Source organism: Mytilus californianus, unplaced genomic scaffold (assembly GCF_021869535.1).
Source record: "Mytilus californianus isolate M0D057914Y unplaced genomic scaffold, xbMytCali1.0.p SCAF_6, whole genome shotgun sequence".
NCBI classification, from domain to species: Eukaryota; Metazoa; Mollusca; class Bivalvia; order Mytilida; family Mytilidae; genus Mytilus; species Mytilus californianus.
Window position 1 is genome coordinate 35,099,868 of NW_026262712.1, and position 24,893 is coordinate 35,124,760.

The following is a 24,893-nucleotide window of genomic DNA, read 5'->3' on the forward strand; positions in this document are numbered from 1 at the left end:
AAAGTAAGTTTACATATATATGTTAATTTTTTTATCGTGGAACTGTTGATTTTTTATAACGTTTTTGGTTCATCATATCAACATGGTTGCATTTCGAACGTGTATTATAGGTCCGCTTCGAGGTACAAAAGTTCTAATTTTTCATATCAAAATCGAAATAATTCTATCATACCATGCTTTATGCTCATTTTAAAATGGTTAGGCATTATATTTGTCAATATCTTTATACCGAGCAATAGCGAGGTGTAAAATATTGACAGATATAATGCCTACCCATATTAAAATGAGCATAAAGTATGGCATGAAAGAATTATTTCTTAAATAATTACACCTTATGTAAGATTCCTGGGTTTTGATTGGTTGATATCCAGTGTATTTTTCACCAATTTACTGTTATCAAATGAATATCGTTCATTTTTTAACGCCGCCGGGGTATATGCAAAAAGGAGGATTTTTGGGTCGATATATCCTGTATTGACCTCATACATAGGCTATAATTGTTATATTATTAATTTCCGACCATATTTGTATGAAAATCGTCGTTTGATTTTGTTGGAAATTTATAGATATCATATTGTCTCCTAGACAATAACAACATATTAGTTGTTATTTCATTTATTTTTTATGTTTGTTTTTTAACATCTTATTTATTTGAAGATTTTTTTTCTTCAAATAATCGATCAAAGATATTTTTTACCAAAACTTTGAAAAATATCATGAAATTCATTACATGACGTCACAAAGTATATCGGTGTTTAGATATTCTAAAAATAACCGTGCAATATGCTTTTTGCTATGCAATATGCTTTTTGCTATCCGCCGTTTTCTGTCTACCTTCGAAAATATAGTTTAACATGTGACTATCCCTGAACGAATCAAATTAGTTAAAATATACGAATTAATAATATTATACAATTATAGCCTTGGTATGAGGTCGATACAAGGATATATTGACATGAAAGAAGTATATTGACTGAGGACGAAGTCCGAGGTCGATATACTTCTTTGGGTCGATATATCCTGTATTGACCTCATACATAGGCTATAATTGTTATATTATTAATTTCCGACCATATTTGTATGAAAATCGTCGTTTGATTTTGTTGGAAATTTATAGATATCATATTGTCTCCTAGACAATAATAACATATTAGTTGTTATTTCATTTATTTTTTATGTTTGTTTTTTAACATCCTATGTATTTGAAGATTTTTTTTCTTCAAATTATCGATCAAAGATATTTTTTAATAAAACTTTTAACAATATCATGAAATTTATTACATGACGTCACAAAGTATATCGGTTTTTAGATATTCTAAAAATAACCGTGCAATATGCTTTTTGCTATGCAATATGCTTTTTGCTATCCGCCGTTTTCTGTCTACCTTCGAAAATATAGTTTAACATGTGACTATCCCTGAACGAATCAAATTAGTTAAAATATACGAATTAATAATATTACAAATGATACAAATGAGCAAACACAAAATATTAATTCTGACGTGGTTTGATAATACGTAGAAACACATGCGTAGTAATACGCATCGACACGTAATAATGCCCAGAATAACGCCTATGATAACGAATGGAACCTAGTAATGCCTACCATGAAGCGTAATATACCGTGCAAAAACCTAAGAAACGTGGCAGATACGTACTAAAACGTAATAACACCTAGTGATTAGAATCAAATACGTTTTAGTACGTATCAGGTACGTTTCTAATACGTATTTCTTCGTTCCTTCTACGTTTTACTGCGCTTTTCTATCTTCCTACTACGTTTTTATTTTTAGTCACATTTGTATTGTGCAGCCCAATACAAACGGGACCGATCATGTATCAATCCACGCATAGCTACGTATATAGCTGTTTTAAGTATGGATCGATACGATTCGGTACGTATATTGCCGTTTCGCTACGTTTTGAAAACGTAGCAAAACGGGATAGCCAAAACGTGACAGTGTGACTGGGGCTTTAGATTCGACTACTATAATAACAGAAAAGTAATAAAAATGTAACACCTACTTGTATTTTGATAATGTGTCTATTACTGTTGTCCTGGTGAAAGTATATGCGTTATTTATAAAGACAATCACAATAAGACTGTGTCTAAACTACTCCGGCAAAAAATGTTTGGATTCAATAGTATCTTATATCCGGGACGGTGACGGACCATCAACAGACAGATAAAATGTATGATTTCTGTTTATTTTTTTGTTATTTTTATGATATTGACGAATAGAAATACACATAAACCTATTTTCGATTGTGAGATGTAATATTTTCTACAACCGTTCTATACTAAAGGAGAAATAAGTAAAAAGGCACGTCAAAATGACGATTTGTGTCGAATATGTTTAGTATCTCGATACATTGTGCACATTGTACGAAAAAAAGGTACGAAAAGAAAGATATTAACATGGAGATAACAAGACTAGTCACTTTGAGCACCTCAATATTTGTATTTCTGTGCATGGAACGAAAGAAATGGGTCATGTCAAAATTAAAGGAACCGGTTTTGTCTTCCGTGTACGGCCCGGTTTCGTCTTAAAAATTTCTCAAAGCAGGACCACGTTTTTCATAGAAAATAACACATAATCGTATTACTAAACTAAAATCCGTCGTTCAATAGGAGTTTGATGGACTGTTGGAAAACAGTTTTTGTAGAGGACAACTTATCATTTATTTGAATCCGCAAACGCTTGAATTCCTGCTTTATCGGAAACATTTTTTTTTTCTAATTTTGCTTTGTTTAAAAACGAATACATGTACTTTAACGGCGAAATCCAGAGAAGAGAAGGTTGTAAAGCAATTTGAGGTTGAAGCTCTCCGTTCCTTTTTTTTTTTTTTTTTTTTAATTTGAAAAAAAATATTAATTATTATGAACACTAAGTGTTTATTATAAAGCAAGAGAATAAGACAAATGTAGATGCATGAATTTTCGTGCTGCGTAATGGATCACAATAACCAATCGTTAAAATTTGTTTACCCCTCCTTCTACCATTATACTTAGTATAAATTAGTAAACTAGTATCAGGTCATTCAGAAAATGCTATACTGATTATTTCATAAATAATTTTATAAATAAACGGTTCTATATATCTCCATTGTGTTATGATTATCGTACTTTGCTTTACATTTAAGGGCATTTTTGCGCCTGTGCCAAGTAAGGAGCCTCTGGCCTTTGTTAGTCTTGTATCATTTTTAATTTTAGTTTCTTGTGTATAATTTGGAGTTTAGTATGACGTCCATTATCACTGAACTAGTATACATATTTGTTTAGGGGCCAGCTGAAGGACGCCTCCGGGTGCTGGAGTTTCTCGCTGCATTGAAGACCCATTGGTGGCCTTCGGCTGTTGTCTGCTTTATGGTCGGGTTGTTGTCTCTTTGACATCATTCCCCATTTCCATTCTCAATTTTATTGGTCAAGTTTAAAATTGTCAATAGACAATCGAAAACAGTTATATGTGTATTTCTTTTTTTCAATATCATAAAAATAACAAATAAATAAACAGAAATCATACATTTTATCTGTCTGTTGATGGTCCGTCACCGTCCCGGATATTAGATACTATTGAGTCCAAACATTTTTTGCCGGGGTAGTGAATAAGAGTGTTTTAAACATTTCGCTCCGTCCTACCTAAATGTTAGTTACTTTGGGATGATTTTGAACAGTGAGCTATATGATATTAATTGGCATACTGAAATTAAGTGTCATCAATTCTAATGAAAAATGCTTTGAATATGTACTAGAACAAAGGTAACAAAAAAAAAAAATTAACAAAAGAAACGGGATGGTAACAATCGTTGCCGTAAAGTTTCTCTGCACTTGTAGTCAGGTCAAGGCTCTCGGCTATCGCCTCGATCTTCACCTGACTACTCGTGCAGAATAACTATACGGCAACGATTGTTACCATCCCGTTTCTTTTATTAATTTTGTTTTGTATCTGACTTCATACGACATTTTGCTTATTTCTTTTGTACATATCAGTGACGTAGGAGAAGATTGAAAAGTTGGGGAGGGGGGTTCTTAAAGTGACAAACCAATAAGAAGACCATTATTTATATTTTTATAATGATAGTCTAATAGTCTAGATATAACTAAATGTCCTCTTTCCTAGTGATTTTATATCATAAGAACAAATAAATTGCCAAAAGTGTGTGTGTGTGTGTGGGGTGGGGCATATAGTTTTGCCCCTCACTTTTGCAAGTATTTGGAGCGGGAATGGTCCCCTTTACTGGCTCCTACGCCCCTGCATTTAATCATACCCCTCCACACCAAGAAAAAAAAACATGACTGGTCCCGTCATAATCATTTACCGAAAATTTACAAAGGCATGGACAAAATAATCATTTAATTATAGATATTGGTTTGATAGTCTTAGAAGAGATGACCAACCATAAACTTCCCTTTACAGATGCGAATGTTTTTACCTTCAAAATTACGAGAGGATACGGTGTGGAACCAAACTGTCAATTATACCAGAAAAAGCGAGTCCAATTTGAATATTGACCTCAATACAGATTTTATAATTTCGTTACACATGACGGGGAAAATGACAGACGAAACGATTAACAGACACAGGAAGAAACATGTAGTAGGCGGACTTAAAATTCGATTAACGGAATATATGACACAATGACAGGTCAAAGAACATGCAGCATGCAGCAGAGAGCTATCTTTTGTGGAAACCAACTTACTAAAAGACGAACGGACGTACTTACACTTATTATTCATTTAACGAAAGACGATCTGTTTAATTATCACGGGAGTAGAACTTATAAATCATTTCAGAAATTTACTTTAAAATCATGTAATTCAATCGATGATTGGATCCATGTTAAAAAAATTGAAAGATTGTAAAAATAAAAAATAGAAGGAAGCGTATTTAATAAATCAAATTCTTTCGATTTTATGATGTATTGTTTATTTCTAATTGTTACACCGTTCGAAGGAAAAAAGGCCCCACGTGTCGGCCAGTCTACAAGTCGGCATATATACAAATAATCTGACTGAATTATAAAATGAATGCATCAAAGATTAATAATGATGAAAAGAACATTGCACAAAAAAAGAAAAATCGTCGCGGAAGGAACCATGATTACACTGATTTGTCTGTGCTTACTTTGGTGGAAATACACTTGCTATCCGAATAATACCGATGTGTCTGTACTTACTTTGGTGGAAACCTGTGGGGACGTTTCATAACTATGTTACTCATGCAGACATAACAAATAACTGCTATTCCGTTTGACGTTTTACTTGTTACTAACCAAAGCTAAGGCGACATCGCCGATAAACGTATGACATCGACCTATGATATACAACGGTAATTCGAGACGTAGCTGATCCCGCGGTCTGCTCGACATTCTCGGAGCCTCAAAATAATACGTCACGTACTAAAAAAAATGAAATACAATATATATAAATCAAATTAAAGTTTAAAGTCCAGCCTAACATTTTCACAGTTATTTCACAATTAAACTAAACGCAGTTCATATAACAAAATATTATATAACAGTCAGTATTTATCTTGTCACGCATATATGCTTGATCACTTTACCTAAACCAAATAAAAACGTTTAAAGTTGTCTTTAGCACTTTTAACTGATGCATACATCGGTTCGATAACGGTCGTTCTGTAATATCATCAGTTTTTTTCGTAACTTTTTATGGTTTATTGTTCCATGTCCGTGTTTTACTCTCTCCGTTATCTCTCTACTGACTTCGAGCGGATAAAACTTTACAATGGGGCGAATCGTAATTCCGTTTTTAGTTCGTAAAATTGCTGAACGAATGTGTCTATCATTTCCTTTAACTCTCGACAATTGCAGTTTTCCATCCGATTCTTGGTTTTCTTTGTCAATTTTTACTACGTTGCAAATTTCAATCCCTCGTTTATTATTCCCGGTTTTCTGGTGAAGTTAGAGGTAATCTGATTTCCATCGATTCCAAAAATGTCTTTTTGCACGTTTATCTAAATTCGTAATGTTCATGAAATCATAATTTGCAAAATCATATTATTCTCCACGAGGATATGGAAGTGTATTAGGTAGCACTCCACAGTTAGAAAATAAAAAAAATGAACCACAAAATATTTTATCATCTCCTATTCCTGGATTTCTAATACATTAACCTAACTGTTTGTGTTGTACATGTGCATATGTATGTAATCAGTATCTCCCATAGATTTGATTTTCAAAAGTTAAAAGGGTGAAATATAATTCCTTCTATGTGTATCCATGGCAACATTATGCATTTATTTACCATAAAATATTGCAAAAAGGGGGGTGAAAATGTCACATATCCCCCCAAAATTTGGATCAAACTAGAATTTCAATGCCAATGAGTGATACCTTTTAAGAAACTGTTGACATTAATCTTCCTAATTATCAAATAAAAAATGGGTGTCTTTCGCCTCATTTTTTCGTAAAATTTAATTACAAAGTTCGTGCGACAAAAAGTTGGAAAAAAACATTACAATAATTGCCGGACCAATGTATGGTATGGATATGAAAATACGGACTGTCATACAGAAAACAGCCTATATTACATACATAACATAATCTTGATGTTCATATAAACCCAATAGGAAGGCTATTTTAATCCTCAGCTATCCAAAAATGAATTTTATTGCACACTAGCTCTCATATTTGAAAAATCCACAGGTGCCAAAATGCGAAACTACACACCTAACTGTGGAGTGTTACCTTAATGCGTCGTTCGTATAAGAGATGAGTTGAAACAAGTGGTTCCGGATTCGTAAAATCTTGAGAAATATACGTCAAGGGTCGGTTTTTGAGTATAATTTCAATTACTGTTGTTAATGTTTGAAATGTTTCTAGGTCAATTACACATCACTTACTATTCAAATAACACAGATGTGCCTGTACCTACTATCTGAATATCAATAATGTGCCTGTACTTAATGTCTGTACTTACTTTGGTGGGAACCCACTTATTATCGAAATAACACGGATGTGCATGTTCTTGTTTTGTTGGAAATTCACTTTCTATCTAAATAACAATAATGTGCCTGTGTTTATTTTGGTGGAAACCCACATCCTATCTAAATAACACTGGTGTGTCTGTACTTATTTTGGTGGAAACCTACTTACTATCTAAATCACACTGATGTGCCTGTACTTCTTTTGGTGGAAACCTACTTACTATCTAAATAATACTGATGTGCCTGTACTTCTTTTGGTGGAAACCTACTTACTATCCAAATAACACTGATGTGCTGTACTTATTTTGGTGGAAACCCACTTATTATCTAAATAACACTGATGTGACTGTACTTTCTTGGTGGAAACCCACATTATATCAAAATAACACTGATGTGCTGTACTTCTTTTGGTGGAAACCCACTTATTATCTAAATAACACTGATGTGACTGTACTTATTTTGGTGGAAACCAACTAATTATCTAAATAACAGTGATGTGCCTGTACTTATTTTGGTGGAAACCTACTTATTATCTAAATAACACTGATGTGACTGTACTTTCTTTGGTGGAAACCCACTTTATATCTAAATAACACTGATGTGCTGTACTTATTTTGATGGAAACCCACTTATTATCTAAATAACACTGATGTGACTGTACTTATTTTGGTGGAAACCAACTAATTATCTAAATAACAGTGATGTGCTTGTACTTATTTTGGCGGAAACCATAATACTATCTAAATACAACTGATGTGCCTGTACTTTTTTGAGTGGAAACCCACTTACTATCTAAATAACACTGTTATGACAGTACTTTCTTTGTTGGAAACGAACTTACTATCTAAATAACACTGGTTCGCCTGTGTTTATTTTGGTAGAAACCCACTTACTATTTAAATAACACAGATGTGCCTGTACTTACTATCCGAATATCAATAATGTGCCTGTACTTAATGTCTGTACTTGCTTTGGTGGAACCCACTTATTATCTAAATAAGACGGATGTGCCTGTACTTGTTTTGTTGGAAACTCACTTACTATCTGAATAACAATAATGTGCCTGTGGTTTTTTTTTTGGTGGAAACCTACTTACTATCTAAATAACACTGATGTGCCTGTAATTATTTTGGAGGAGATGCAAGGTATACATCAATATGAATAAAAGGAGATGCAGGGTATACATCAATATGAATAAAAGAAGATGCAAGGTATGCATCAATATGAATAAAAGAAGATGCAAGGTATACATCAATATGAATAAAAGGAGATGCAAGGTATACATCAATAAAACAGCTAACGCACAACACAAAAATGAACGGTATGAAATTCGCTGTTTTTACTTCATAAGATTCTCAGTTCAACTTTACACCACTTTTCACGTGCAAGGAGTGAAGTTTTAATTATAACTGCATTATATATAATATTGTAACGAAAACCGAGCGGTCGGGCCTAAGTGTAAACTATACATATTTATCCCTTAGTGCGTTGCTATAAGAATGTGTTATGTTAGAATGAACGAGTATATAAAAAAATAAAAGTTATATCTGGTGACTCTTATTGGGTAGCGTGGACTCTGGTATCGTGGTACTATGTGGTACTCTGGTATTCTGAATACACACTGGTAAGGTTTGGTTCCTCTGGTCACGAAGGTAATGACTCTGATATAAAAGGGTAGATTGGAGTATAGGTTTTTGTATGGTAACTCTCGATGTTTGTAAGAATAACAGACTCGTTAAATAAAAATCAACTTGTATTAACTTTAAGATGTATTAAATATCAACAATACATATAAATATTAAATAACTTAACAGTATTTTAGACTTACAGATAAAGACTTTATTAACCTATTATCGTGAATTAAAAAAAATGAATAGCGGAAAAATATACCCAGAAAGTTTACTAATTGTAGTTTGGTAAACGGCAAATGGTAGATCAAATTCAATGCCAAAAGATAAAGTTTCTCTCGAGAAATTATTCTCTAAATGCAACTGACTTGGAAAGGAATTAACAAACCCACATTATACGGACGTCAACTCCTCGGACATTGTAATAGTGTTGGCTATCTGGTTAACTACTTGGTCTGGTACATGGTATCTGTACGTATATCAAAATAGCATGGAATTAACGTGTGTTACTTGCCCAGGGTAAAATCGTGCTGAAGACTTATCTGTATTCTCCGCCGTATTTATACTTAGGTAAACCAATTTACCGATTTGGTTTACCGTTTACCATTTTGGTTTACCATTTACCATTTCGGAAAATACCTAAATTACCAAAACCGGAACTGGTGATTACCAAAATAGGTAATGACGTCATTGTACGTCATTTTAAGTACACAATGCACAGGTGTTCCTATGTAAAAACATAGGCAAGAATAATACAAAGTTTTAGAGTTATCAATGTTTAAACATAGTTACACAAGAAATATATAATAAGAAAAGTCAATTATCGGTAAGATTTAAACAACGTCATCACACAATTTTAGGGGAAACAAGTTCCATTTCAGGGGACCCACATTTCGTTACACTCTCCCCACCTTTGAAAAATAATGTTTGTCCCCAAACATGAATAGACATTTCCTAAAATTTAAAACAAGTTCTTCAATATCATTCATTAAAATATTCTATAACATACATATTCAACATTATAAAACAATATTTAATCAAATTTAATTCATCTTTGGAATGTTCATTGTTCATATACGTCTTCGCGCAAAGCTTGAATTCCGCACTGTTCTTTATGATCCTTTTGTCTTGTAAATGTTCATATAGCACCAACATCGCTTCTTTCCATAACGATTGTTCATAAAACACAAGTTCTGTTTATTTTGACGAATATTTATAGAACACCATCAAATCTTCTCGGCAGGACCAATGTTCATTCAACACACTTAATTAATTTCTGTGTGCATGTAATGAGGAATGTCTATAAAGCACCAACACATCTTCTTCCCATGATGAATGTTCTTACATCGGAACTAGTTCTGTGTATTTTGACAAATGTTTATACAGCACCATCAAATATTCTCAGCGGGACGAAATTCAATGTTCATAAAACACTATTGTACAATTGAATTTCCTGAAAATAAGTTACATATTTAAACAAACAATAAATGTAAGCAATATTAATAAAAATCTGAAATAAATTAAACGTCAATTTAAAAAAAAACTCTTTCCCTTATACAATATACATGGACTTTTATCTTTAAAAATCAAACTCAATATTCATTGGTATATCTATGGTTGCAACAATGAGACGGTGATACACAATTTTTTTTTATCCGACTGCGTTGGTAATACAGCAGTCCCAATCGGCATACATGTAACTACACTTCCATTTGCCATGCTTAAACCGTCTACGTGCATTGGATAACACTGGCTTTACACTCTTGGACATGGTATTATACATGGATGAGTTAAGGACACTAACGGTGGACCCGGTATCAATCAAACAATTCAATTTCATGTCATAACACTGACAATTACAACATGTACATATATATTTTCAGAATATATTTATTTGATTCCATTTTTCAAAATTATTTGATTTTTCAAATCATATTTAGTTTCTGCTGAAACTTGGTCCTCAGTTTCAGCCACTTATAGATTCCCCGACCAGTCATTTGGTCTGCCACTTTTCTTGGAATTAAGTTTTTAGTTCTGTTACCTTCAAACCTTTGGGATAAGTTATTCAATAGGGGAAAATCCCTTTTCAAATGACCGGAAACCCCACAATGGTAACAAGAAAAAGTTTTCTTATTTTTTTCTATTATTTTCTATTTTTGCAAGACGACCTGAAATGTCATCAACTTGTTCAGACAAATAAATTTCCCTATTTAGATCAAAATTATCATTTTCATTTACAGCACAAACTAGCTTAGTGCCGTGTTTACGTCTGTCATTTTGGAATGCTTCATATTCAAGAGCTACTTGAATAGCGTTATTAATACTTTTTGCTTTGGCCTGGAAAATAGCCCATTCCATGTCAACATCATTTAGGGAATCAATAAAACAATCGCATGCTAATTGTTCCTTAATCTCTATCGGAGCTGATGGATACGCTAATCTTACCAGACTTTTTATGTCTTGGCCTAACACAGGTATTTGTTCCGTGCGTCCGCGTATTTTACTTTTCATTTGCTTGATTTTCTGGTTGAAAACGAGACGCTAAGGCGGCTGTCAGTTGTATAAAATTGGTCCGCATCTCTGGTCTTAAATCGGTTAAAATACTTTGGGCTGTACCTCTTAAGCTAGTAGCTAGTTCTAAAGCTTTCTCTATGTCAGACCATTTGTTAATTGCTGCAATTAATTCAAACCGAACTAAATAGTCTTCCCAATTATCCTCCCCATCATAAAGTGCTGGTTTCTTTTTGGAATATTTTGTATTTTGTAAGTTTATATCATAATCACGCTCAAAATTTGGTTCATTGCTAATGCCAGCATAGTTTATATTACTGGTCATTTCATCAGTACGGTGTTCATGGTCGGTCCCGTTAACCCCAACTCTGAATCGTCCGCGGGACGTCAAAGGTAATGCTTGGTACGTTGCCCCCTGATTATGGGGTACGCCCCGGTCCAAAGTCCTAGGTAAATCTCCCGAATCCCATCTACCCCGTCGGGCATCGGATTCACAAGACGTCGCGACTCGTCTTGTATTCCCGAAGTCTCCCTCAGCAGTATCCCTTGCTTTCTGACTCCAAAACCCATACCTAGACCCTCTGGCAGCATGGTCCAAAAGAGTCCTTGACTCTTCACCAAAATTCTGTTTTACCGTACGCGCTGCATTTTTTTTCAAATGCACAACCGTTGCCCTATTTGAAACTTCCGGGTTTTTCGCTTGGTCAATGGCCACTTTCCTTGATGGTGATAGATCCCCTGACAATGGCCTATTGTCAGCATGATGTATACCATCCTTTTCGTATCTATTCGTATTCTCTTGTGAGGGCCATTGATCTTGGTTCACTCTTATGCCTATCTCTCCGGTCGGCGTCAGATCATGGAAAATTTCACAGGACCGAGATCGGGGGAGCACTGGTCTACCCTGGGCAGTTAACCTAGGTGTTTCAAATTGATTTTCCGTGCTATCCATTTTATTTATATTTATTTATGTCTTATCTTAAATATAATTACACTTATTTAAAGAATATAAAAATGTAGGTACATCCCACCGCTGCCACCACTGTAACGAAAACCGAGCGGTCGGGTCTAAGTGTAAACTATACATATTTATCCCTTAGTGCGTTGCTATAAGAATGTGTTATGTTAGAATGAACGAGTATATAAAAAAATAAAAGTTATATCTGGTGACTCTTATTGGGTAGCGTGGACTCTGGTATCGTGGTACTATGTGGTACTCTGGTATTCTGAATACACACTGGTAAGGTTTGGTTCCTCTGGTCACGAAGGTAATGACTCTGATATAAAAGGGTAGATTGGAGTATAGGTTTTTGTATGGTAACTCTCGATGTTTGTAAGAATAACAGACTCGTTAAATAAAAATCAACTTGTATTAACTTTAAGATGTATTAAATATCAACAATACATATAAATATTAAATAACTTAACAGTATTTTAGACTTACAGATAAAGACTTTATTAACCTTTTATCGTGAATTAAAGAAAATGAATAGCGGAAAAATATACCCAGAAAGTTTACTAACTGTAGTTTGGTAAACGGCAAATGGTAAATCAAATTCAATGCCAAAAGATAAAGTTTCTCTCGAGAAGTTATTCTCTAAATGCAACTGACTTGGAAAGGAATTAACAAACCCACATTATACGGACGTCAACTCCTCGGACATTGTAATAGTGTTGGCTATCTGGTTAACTACTTGGTCTGGTACATGGTATCTGTACGTATCAAAATAGCATGGAATTAACGTGTGTTACTTGCCCAGGGTAAAATCGTGCTGAAGACTTATCTGTATTCTCCGCCGTATTTATACTAAGGTAAACCAATTTACCGATTTGGTTTACCGTTTACCATTTTGGTTTACCATTTACCATTTCGGAAAATACCTAAATTACCAAAACCGGAACTGGTGATTACCAAAATAGGTAATGACGTCATTGTACGTCATTTTAAGTACACAATGCACAGGTGTTCCTATGTAAAAACATAGGCAAGAATAATACAAAGTTTTAGAGTTATCAATGTTTAAACATAGTTACACAAGAAATAGATAATAAGAAAAGTCAATTATCGGTAAGATTTAAACAACGTCATCACACAATTTTAGGGGAAACAAGTTCCATTTCAGGGGACCCACATTTCGTTACAAATAGTGAAGTATCTTAGCAAAAAAAACTTTGAATTTTAGCGATTGACTTTCTTCAGCACAGGCCTCCGTCAAATAGTCGAGTTACGATGTTGTGCAATGCCGTCAATCTGAGTAGATTTACATTTTATATCACATTATAATATCGGCAACAGACGAAGAAACAGCATAATTTCATCGTAAACGACTAAATCTGCTGAAGTCTGTTTTCAGTCGAAGTCAGAGTCATACTGGCATAACCAATGTCGTAAGTCAAAGTTGACGTCAGTTTGGTACCAGATGTAACGGAAATGTACAGAAACAAACCACTTAGTTGACCATGCAAAGAGGAAATCAATTTAACCAATCGTCGTATGAAAAAAAAGAAAAGAAAAGGGAGAGGATCTGAGAAATCGATTTACACTGCAGTGAAGAATCAAACGTTAACACTGAGGAGGAAACAGTTAAAGTGATTACACCAGACAGCATATTGCAGAACAAAGACAATTGTATATTGAAAACGGCTCTTTTAGAGTCACAATATCATTTCAAAAAGAGTCTGACTATTGTTGATATAAAAACATAAAATCACGAAAGAAGGTGAGTTTTTTTTATTTTTTTTAATTTTTTTTTCTTTGGTCATTTTCCTCTTCGTTTAGTTTTTGCTTATTTCTATTTGTCTCCAGCAAATTAGTAAGACTTACGTAGAGCTGCCGGCTAATTTCCCAAAATTGTGTGTGCGTTAATTCCTTTGTGTTTCGCCTGACACCAAGAAGGTATATAATTCGTGACAAAGAACATACAAGAAAGTAGTACACATGTTAAACAAAATGGTTCCAAAATTAAAAGAAAATGGATAAAAAATTGATATCAAATGAAAGGCTCTACCTCTTGTGATCACTGTATAACCCTTGATGAAACTTTCTCATGAATAGTAAAATAAATATATGAAATTATGATAGGGGACATATTTGCCCTGTTGCTCAGATCAAAAGTACCTGTTTTTATACTACCCAACTTTCGGGAACATTTTTTTATGCAATTAAAGATATGTTGAGTTTTTCAGCACAGTCAAGTCAGGATAAAATAGTTTTGCTATGAAATGACTGCCACTTTATTTAAACTTAAGACAAAATAGCTATAAATGCTTAAAACTGCGTAGTGATTTTATTCCAGAAAACACATTTGAAGCACGTGCGTGTCTGCGGTTCTGCAGAATTCTTTCTTTTTTCACTCCGAAAATACACAAAAGCAAATGTTTAAGTAGACTAGACACATATGCAATATCTTTACGATTGGATTTTCTGACACAATGGCTTTAATATGCATGGAATATTTGCCGTTGGACGTTAAGCAGAAAACAATCAAACCAATCCACTATACTTGATACAAAGAAAAACTGACAGTGCTTAGCCTAACAGATTCATATGATAATTTTTTTTCAGCCATCAGTGCACACGGAAAATTAAGTGCTGCATGAATAAAAGGAGATGTGAGGTAAAGGTCAACGAGACAGCAACCCAACAACAGAAATAACTAAAAAAGACGTCATCTAGAAGCAGACGTGTAATCTTCAACAATAGACAGATGTTCTAACAATAAGTCACAAAAGTTAGTTTATGAATCTTGCTATCAGATTTTTTTTCAGCCAGCAGTATACACGGAAAATTAAGTGTGAAATAGAAGGAGAATCAGCTATGGGTTATACTTTTATGGAACAGCAGCCCTACGACAGAAATAACCAAAAAAGACCATCTTGATGCAAGCATATAGTATTCGACAAAAAGACAGATGACCACACATTTGTCAATATGTCTCGCTCTTAATTGTCTCGATTCCATAAAAAATATATTTAAATTCAACAGAAACAATCAAAGATCTGCTATTAACACTCAATTCTCTAAATATTGGGGGAATTAACATTACGATCTGACATATATACGACCGTCAACGACAACGTTACTGACGTGGGACACATAGACGTTTAAGAAACTGCATGTCACGGGGTTAATATACTAAATTTTTTAATCTTTTTTTATATATCTACCATCCCCCTTTTATCTTACAACATTACTGGGAGAGATATAGGACTAGTTGCATCCAAGATTTAATCCCGTCGCCTCAACGTACGTGCGGGTTTCATCCAGTCACGACAAAGGGGTTTGTTACAATTTGCCGGGTTTACTATCCATACGAACCCCGAAAAAACCACAAGGGAGGAAGCTCATTCGCGACATCGTTTCAAAATTTTTCTAAGACTTTCACTTACTTTGTGACCTCGATAAATCTGTTCCCACTTGAATTATCTTTTCAATGACATATATGTTTATCCTTTAGTAACCTCTATAACCATTGTAATCCTTAAAACAAACTTGACATTTCTGGAATAGAATGAATCGACGCCCTACATTTGAAAATGAAAGTACTAAAGCGACACCTACCGGAAAATATATTTTCGGAACTCTCGGGATTTTACCACAATTGTAATGTTTTTCGGAAGTCTACGGTATTTTTGATATCAATAATGTAAAAATGGCGAGAGTTAAAGGGATGGATCGAATCCAAAACAAAGCTCTTCACATGGCATTGGCAGGTCATAATGTCTTGGTGACAGGATTTCCAGGCACTGGAAAATCGTTTGTAATTTCCGAGATTGCCCAAAACTTAAAATTATCTGGCAAAGTAGTTGCAGTTACTGCAACCACGGGAAAGGCTGCACAGATCCTCCGAGGGAAAATCCCACCAGCATCAAAACTACAAGTGTCGACAGTCCACAAGTTTTTAGGACTCAAAGATGGAAGATATTCAAACGAAGAGCTGGTTTCACTTCTTCAAAGTGAAGAATCTTTCTCAACAAAAATAAAAACATTAAAACAATTGACTGCCTTATCATTGATGAGATTTTCATGCTAAGCACTAAGTTGTTCGAACAAATTGAGTGTGTGCTAAGTGAAATAAGACAAACTCCTTCGTTTGGTGGAATACAGCTGATTTTGTCAGGGGATATTTTTCAATTACCACCTGTTGCCAACCCAAGTTATGGGGACAACGGTTCGTACTGTTTCCTTTCCATATTTATCAGATGTTTACATCACGTGCAGTTGACAGACATGCACCGACAGTCAGAGCCCGACTTGATAGCGGCAATACATCAGTCTGCAAGGTATGATCAATGACAGTAAAATATATGTCAGTAACTGCTAATGGTTGTACAATACATAGTTTCAATAAGCTCCCAAAATATAGTCAAATTGTTAATAATTGATGATGATCGGTACTCTATAATATGTTATAATTTATAGTTATAAAGGATGGCTTCACATCCTGTCTTTCAAACTAACGCCTGGATTTTTATCCAAATATACCAAAATATATCAAATCAATTCTTTATTAACCAAAGCATTACAAATGTTTTACATCATATAGATCTACTATAGTTACAAAAAAAGTCGATCATGACAAAACAGACTGGAGAAGTACAGTAATATACGTGAAAATATCTAGGCCTTTACATAAATATTACTTAATATAGTTATTTAATGGAATTCATTGTCGCTCAACTGGATTTTTTTACCGGTCTTCCTCTTCTTAAATTTCTTATTTGCCAACCCTGTAGGTTAAGAAATATATAAAATAATTAGTTGGTCCTATAATGACTTGATATAAACATAGAGATATTTACGGACCATAGGCGGATCCAGGGGGGCCCTGGGGGACTCGCCCCCCCCCCCCTTTTGTGGGAAAAATTGTGTTGATTATATAGGGAATCACTGAAGCATGACTGGAGCGGCCCCCCCCCCCCCCCCTTAGGTCAGTCAGTGGGCCCCCGCTTACAAAAAGTTCTGGATCCGCCACTGCCGGGACAACAATTGGATGATCACAAAAAGGGGGTCCAGGTCGGAATCTCCATTTTGACGGCTAATGCGGACATATGGTTGGAATCTCTACATTATCCTATAATAACCCCCATTTTTAAATGACTGGACAAACTGATACCAATAACAAGAATGTGTTCATAGTACAGATGCCCCATTCGCACTATCATTTTCTATGTCCACCGGACCGTGCAATAGGGATCAAAACTTTAATTTGGAATTAAAATTAGAAAGATCATATAATAGGGAACCAGTGCCGGATCTAGAAATTGTCATTAGTTGGGGCCCACTGACTGCCGAAGAGGGGGGCATGCTCCGGTAATGCTTCAGTGATTCCCTGTATAATCAACCAAATCTTTCCCAGAAAAGGGGGGCCTGGGCCCCCTGGGACCCCCTCTAAATCAGCCTCTGGGAACATATGTACTAAGTTTCAAGTTGATTGGACTTCAACTTCAACAAAAACTACCTTGACCAAAAACTGTTACCTGCAGCGGGCACTATCATTTTCTATATGTTCAGTGCACGTAAAATTGGAGTTAAAACTCTAAAATTAGAAAGATCATATCATAGTGAACATGAATACTAAGTTTGAGATTGACAGAAATTCAACTTAATAAAGAACTACCTTGATCAAAAACTTTAACCTGAAGCGGGACAGACGGACGGATGGACGAACGAAGGCACAGACTAGAAAACATAATGCCCAAAGTGGGGCATACAAACAAGGGGTCCGGTAATAAAAAATAAAACCGTACTGAAATTAGATGCTCCGAAATGTTAAGGTTTTCCTGTTCCTCTATGTGGCACATGTCTGCGTATTTCAACACCCTTATTGATATAGACTTGATATTTTGGTGGACTCAGCTCCGGATCGAACAAACTCAAGCACTCCCAACAACAATCTAAGCCACGAATCCAACAAGGAAAAACAATAAAAAGTGTTGAAGTGATATTTTTCAGGTTCAATAAAGACACAATTCTTATAAAATTGTATTTTTTACGTTTCATTTTTTTAGAGGTCAGATAACAGAAGACACCTTTAACCTCATAAAAACAAAACCCAAATGAATATTGCCCCTATAAATTGTCTGCTGATATATCATTCATATGAAAACGACAGTATCTACGGTATTTAAAAAAAAGTATTGAAATTATTTTTCAGAATATGATGCATTTCGTTTATGAAACCCGAATGGAAGCTAAGTCGGTACCAAACTTTTCTTTATTTGCATTTTCTATTTTTGTCATCTTGAAAAAGATGTAAGGCCCGACCATATTCACGTAACAATGACTTCACTTAACAAATTCACGTTTAGAATGGTGAAATGTACCTGTATAAAATAGATTCATGTAAATTTCATCTATGGTGTGACGGTTAGTGTGCTCGACTGGAGTGCGGGAGGTGGTAGGCTCGAACTTCGGTCGTGTTTAACTGACAAAGACTTGAAAATTGGTATGTGCCTTTTCTCCGCTTAGCACGCAGCATTCAGGAATAAGAGCAAAGGCTGAATCCGAATAATGTGCATGTATAGGGTGACATGTGTTCCCGTGAACTTGAACTTTATAATCCGGCTCAGCGTGACAACAGTACAAAGCACAGTGGCGGATGCAAAAAAAAAAAGGGGGGGGTGGTCCAGGTGTTAGTAATCATTCATTTTCATATTATCATGCTTCCGTGTTAAATATGCATCTGACCTGCCACTGGACGTTAAGTGATTATCCATCATCATAATCAAACAGATTATTCATTTTTATTTTTTTTTAAATGACATGTATAATAATTTTTTCGTTCATAATTTTAAGAACTTCTGTTTAATGTCTTTCACTTAAAATTCAAAAATGTACATGTATTCTATTGGAACAGTCTAAATTCGGCATAGAACTTTCTTTTTCTTTGATAGAGGTACATTAACATGAAAAGAATACGGATCATTAGTAGGTAACCCTGCGTTAGATTTTCGGGCTCTTGACTTAGTGGTCTGACCTAATATTACGCTGTTCATTGTGTTGCAATATACATGATAATTCGGATTCGTGGAATTACCATTGTACAATCCCCATTGTTGGCAGAAAATATTTTCTGCACGGTCAGAAATAAACCTACTAGGATATACCCCCACGTCCTTTAAATTCTGTTATATGGACTCGGGACACTCTTGTAAAGACGACTATCATGCTTTCAACATCGTCTAAGCATTTAATGCTAGGAAGCATCCTCTCGAGTTCCTTTGGTGTTTTCTTTATTTGTTTGATTTCATTTCTCCAGTTATTGAACCAATCTAGAACATGATTTAGAATGTTCAATCTTGAGTCGTGTATATCCGTCACTGGACGAGGATGTCTTAATGCCGTTATAAGTTTGCTGGTCTGTTGAAGTAAGTCAATGGCACTGTTTAAAACATCACCATTGATTAATGAGTTCTGATATGACTTCATAAGCTGAAGCATGTCCTCGTTGAGAACTTTTTCAGCAAGATGATTGCGCATCTTATCAGCTGTATCTGGATGAAGCTGAGAATTACTAAGCTTATAATGGATTTTTCGCGAATTTGTTTGTTCGTCCCATCGGGCAGCATTTAACCACTGCTCCCAAACTATTACATTACTTTTCTTGTTTAACAATCTTGTATTGTAAGTATTAATTCCACTACTCAAAACTGCATTCCGCAATTTTTTCATGTTATGTGAGAAATCCTGACAGTGATAAACCTTTCTGCCAGGATGTACCAATATGTCGCACATAAAGTAGTTCTTTCTGGGTTCACCGGTAAAGTGAAGCTTCGTAAACTCTCTGTTTTGTCGTCCCCCATCTTGCATTATAAAGTCTACTATGAACCCCAACGACTGTAATTGAGAAATCAAATACCAAATTATGATATACAGCTCAGAGGCTTTTACTCCATCTGTTTGGAAGTGGGCAATCGGAAATCGGAATCCCGTGTACCCAAGAAATGTTATTTGTAACACATCTGTTGCCAGCTTTCTACTACTTTGTTTTCCTTTACAATCCTCAAATTTTCGGCCTCACTTCCAGTATCGATCCAACCCACAAGTTCAGATCTTTCTCCCTTTACATTTAATACCAAATCTTCTTGGATTTTTGCTTCATCGTGGAGCAGGCCGCCATGATAGCCAGAAGGGGGTAAATTTACTTGTATGGCGGTATTTCGCATCCATCTGAGTACATCATTGTTTAACCCAGGTTTCTGCTCTACACTGCTTTTATATCTTCTTAATTGGCGACCAGAGGGCAATTTGAAAATATTACTGTCCCCTAACTGCTCATAACAGTTAACACTGCGAGACCACAAACTTAAGCATGTTTTTATAACTGACTTGTCCCAAGTAATCTTTGATGAATTTAAAATGTTATGCTGGCTACGGAGAAAATCAAAAAGATGCTCCAGGAAATACTTGTTTTAAAATTTTTTTCAGATCCTCCTCATCAACTTTATTCAGATCTATCAGGTTTGTTTCCTCATTCTTAAATGCGTTTAAGTTGTTTATACATGTGTGACATGAATCACCTATACATGACCAGCCAACCACTTGTTTACATGTTTTGATCTCATTTTAAAATTTTGTGTATTTTCATCCCCCCTTTTCTGCAATTCTCTCCGATATTATATGAATTGGAACCTTTGTTTTATGTTCTGTTTCAATTCCAGTGCAAATTTTATGCCTCGTTCACACGTACATTTAATTCGAATTGAATTCGAATCGAATGCGAATCGAATTCGCTAATCGCGTTCACACACTCTTCTTTTTTAATTCGAATTGATTCGAATTGGCTAAATCGCATTATCCAATTCGCATTAGAAATGCGTTTTGTTAATACGAATTAAAAGTTAACGTCGTTACGACAGTAAAGCGAATTTAACGCGCATTGCAATTCGAATTAGAATTTACGTTTGGACGTTAAACGTTTCGAATGGGGATTAAACTAATTCGAATTAGTTAATGCAAATCGAATTCGAATTACGTGTGAACGCAGCATATATTTTATGGACGATTTCAAAAATCTCATGAAGGTTTGCTTGTTGTGAAATAAAATGTATTAGTTATGTCCAGGTGTCCAGGTCTTCCAGGACAACTATCCGACCGCGAGTTTTCAGTTCCCATAATTGTCCTTTGAAGTTTAATGTTATTTCCTTCATTACGATGTTACCATTGCATACGATATCTGACATCATGAAAATAATTACAGATGTTGTAGTTTGTTCAAACAACATGCTTTGGTACTTCAGATGACACTGAATGCTCCATGGACCTACCAAGCTCGTATCTCTGTTTTCTTTCCATGAAAGGCCTACATATATAAGAAATCTGTCTTCGCCTGACCTACCTCTTAATATTTTTTTGTTTGGAAATATTAATCTAAAAACGATTTGGGACAATTTTTTATCAGAAATGGTAGATGTACCAGATGTAGCTTCTTCAAATTTCTCTTTCAGGGCTTTAAATGTTATTCTACCGTCTGTACTTTCACAAACAGTTGAACATAACCTGCAACAATAAAAGCATACTTAGCCGAAAATATTCTGAAATATACTCATTTTGATATTATCACGAGACATGAAATTGTTGGGTGTTACTAAAAGATTGAATCGAAAAACGGAACGGATTTCAAAAACTGGAACGGGAATGAATATTCATACTGACTGAATCCGTATCAACACGTTTTTGGTTGTATTTTCGTAGATACGTAACCAGATATATGTAGTTAATCATTTCGTTCGCAATAATTTGACAGGCTGTCCAAAAAAAGAAACATTTCTTTCCAGTTTGATATTTCCGTTCCATTTTCTGATTTCGCATTTTAGCAACTCCTGAGTTTTTTTCTTAGTTGGAGACGATATGTTGAATAAATTGTTATGGCAAATAAAGGGTACTTGTATACATGTCTAATGTTTCGTCTCAAATATGAATCAGTATGTCTACAAATAAGACAGTAGCCAGAAACTAATCTGATTTTATTTATTTACCATCCAAAAATAAGTCATAACAGATGTCCATTACTAGACTAGTAATGGACTTCTGGTAATTGTAAGTCATTGTCTAAAAAGTCAGTAGAGCTTAAAAGTCTTATGGTTCTTATCTTTATTGCCAGGAGACATGAGAGATTTTGAAGCAGAAGACGACGGGGACTTAGGAAAGCTGGCTTCTGTTTCTGTACCAAAACAAGTAGCAGTTAAAGTAGGATGTCCTGTTATTCTGACAGTTAATCTATCAGACGAGCTTGTAAATGGACTAGCCGGTTAGGTACGAGCCATAACTCATGATACAGTTGATGTTTATTTCGAATCATTGAAGAGACGGGTGACATTAAAGCCTTTTTCTTTTACTGTTGATGATGCCAACAAGAAAATCGATATAGCACGCAGAACACAGTATCCAATACGATTATCATTTGCCCTTACTGTTCACAAAGCACAGGGCTTAACTGTGGACAGAATAAGCATTGATTGTACACAAATGTATCAGTTTGGTCAAATTGCAGTTGCAATAAGTCGATGCACAACAAAGAAAGGCTTACATATAACCAACTTCAGCAAAAGACTTTTAAGAAATCCACCGGGCAATATCCTGGAATTTTATGGCAAAGAACAATATCTACCTAAAGTGGATTGGTCATGTTGTAAGAAACATGTGCCTGAGGTCCTAGAAACGTGTAGTCAAGAGTATGAGGAGTTATTTACTCCATTTGAAGACATAACTGAAACTTTATCTGATGATGACACAGAGGCTATGATCGGCTTGGTAGAGTTGATGGAAGACGAGAGTGAAGAAACTACTGTCGAGTACAAGTTACCAGACACTATTTCAGTCTCCGCAATCTTAGAGAATATCAAGAGCATTGGAGAAACAAAACAGCAAATACAGGAAAAGCAAGTTATAACGGTTATGAAAAATTCCGAAAACACTCAAAAACTAGTCAACTATTTATGGAACTCATTCTACAGTCTGAAAGAAATATTTTTCAAGAATAAGGAAGGCTCAGTTACAGAAAAAATAAGACCGTGTCGAATTTCTACAAAGCAGTACATGTTATCATGTCAGGTGATTAACTAAAGAAATTGAGCACAGTCTTTGGTTCTGATCCAGTAGCCAGAAAAAATATAGTATTCAAATTGGCTTCTGCTATCAGAAACTGCGTTTTAGAATCAACTGCAGCGCCTTTGAGAGAAAAGGCAGTGGAGACAGCTCAGACCGAAAGGGGACAAGAATTTCCCGAATCAGATGGAGGAAGGGGGAAAATAAGATATATTGAGGGGGTGATGTATTTCACAAATTAGAAAGAAAAAGGTGTCGGCAATATCAGAATTATTATATAAACCTAACAAAACTGATACAGTCCGAGAACTTAAATGCGAATTGAAGTGTTTGCAGCAGGTTGTTGACAGCAAGAGTTTTTTGGCTGAACACTCTACTGACAAAGGATCGTTACTTGAAACAAGACGGAAACAAAACGTGAGGAGTGGGTTGACCAACATCACCGACGAAGCGCAAATCTTTTTTATGATGCTGAATAAAAAAGTTCGCCAGCTAGAAACAACTTCTAATCTTAACGTTCATGGCGCTAGTTATGATATGTACATGCAAACTCAGTTAAGAACTGACAATGTTATATTGTGTACTTTTAGCAAACTATTTAATCCCACGACACCGGGCGATACGTGTAAAAAACTGCTTTCTGAGGTCTTGTCAAAATAATGTATAATGTCATTAGGTCAGTTAAGGAAAACATATTTGAAAGAAGTTCAAACAACAAAAACAGAGGCTCACAGAAAACAGATAAAAATGAGGGGTAAAGGACGTAAGGTTGGTAGTATCTTTAATGTTGATGCTATTAAAGAGGATACAACAGAACATAAAGAGATGTCCCATAAAAGGCTGCAATACGAAGTCATGAAAACCGAAGACTACCTCATTAATTTCACAAAAGGAGAACTCCACTAATTATGTATAGCGTACGGAATTACAGCCAGGAATTACAAAACCAAAACGCAAATATCAACAATTTTGAAACAGTGTATATTAAACTCAGCTAATATGTCAAACCCTTCAGCTTTAGATAAGGACGAAGAAAATACTGTTGAAGATATTGAAAAAGTGAAAGTAGGAGCAAAGAAGAAAAGTAAGAAATCGGTGTGTAAGTACCCGTGTGGTGTGTGCAGGAAAGAATGCTCTTGGAATGTAGTTGGGTGTGATGGATGTGATACCTGGTATCATGCGGATTACATTCAAGTAGAAGATTTGGATGAACTACCGGATGAATGGATATGCAATACTTGCAAGGACAAACTAGACAACATGTAGATAAAGAATAGAATGACAACAAAATGCTGTTAAAAATAAAGCAATGCTTGTATTACTTTAGTATCGGCCTATGTATTTGACCGCAATGCAGGAACAATAAAAAATCTTAAAATCAATATAAAGACAGCCGATTTAGAGCAAAAGATGTTGAAGGCATAAAAATTTAATCCAAATAGTATGAGGATAAGGGGAAAAAGATGACGCATGTTTGTAATCCTACAATGATTTTCTGTATGAAAAACATCATACATGATAAAAAACCTTATTTATCCTAAACCAATCTTTTGATGTTGCTTGAATGACCTAACAATATTAAAGAAAAAAAGGCAGACAATACTAACAACGAAAATCAAAGGCTTGTATAAAAATAACGCCAACAAAATACATGTACTAAATATAGTTCTCCATGATGGTATATTTTTGTACCGGTACATGTCGTGCTATTCTACGACGGGTGTCACATGTGGAGCAGGATCTGATTACCCTTCC

At 35.0% G+C, this 24,893-nt stretch overlaps 1 protein-coding gene across 1 annotated transcript; it reads right to left on the minus strand.

Annotated features, from left to right (window-relative positions):
- Positions 1-18,949: 18,949 nt before the first annotated feature.
- On the minus strand, positions 18,950-22,139 carry LOC127705600 (uncharacterized). The gene is made up of 4 exons (XM_052209933.1): positions 22,070-22,139; positions 19,850-20,083; positions 19,418-19,585; positions 18,950-19,164 (listed from the first exon to the last, which is right to left on the minus strand). The coding sequence occupies exons 1-4, from the start codon at positions 22,137-22,139 to the stop codon at positions 18,950-18,952; spliced, it is 687 nt and encodes a 228-aa protein (XP_052065893.1).
- Positions 22,140-24,893: the final 2,754 nt, after the last annotated feature.

Excerpts from the sequence above, each read along its gene's own strand:
- LOC127705600 (XM_052209933.1), bottom strand. The coding sequence starts at position 22,139 with ATGACTTACAATTACCAGAAGTCCATTACTAGTCTAGTAATGGACATC. Across the intron at positions 20,084-22,069 it reads TTATGACTTATTTTTGGATG|GAAAACAAAGTAGTAGAAAG; the intron begins GTAAATAAATAA and ends AGGATTGTAAAG. Across the intron at positions 19,586-19,849 it reads TACGAAGCTTCACTTTACCG|ATACAGCTGATAAGATGCGC; the intron begins GTGAACCCAGAA and ends AGCTTCATCCAG.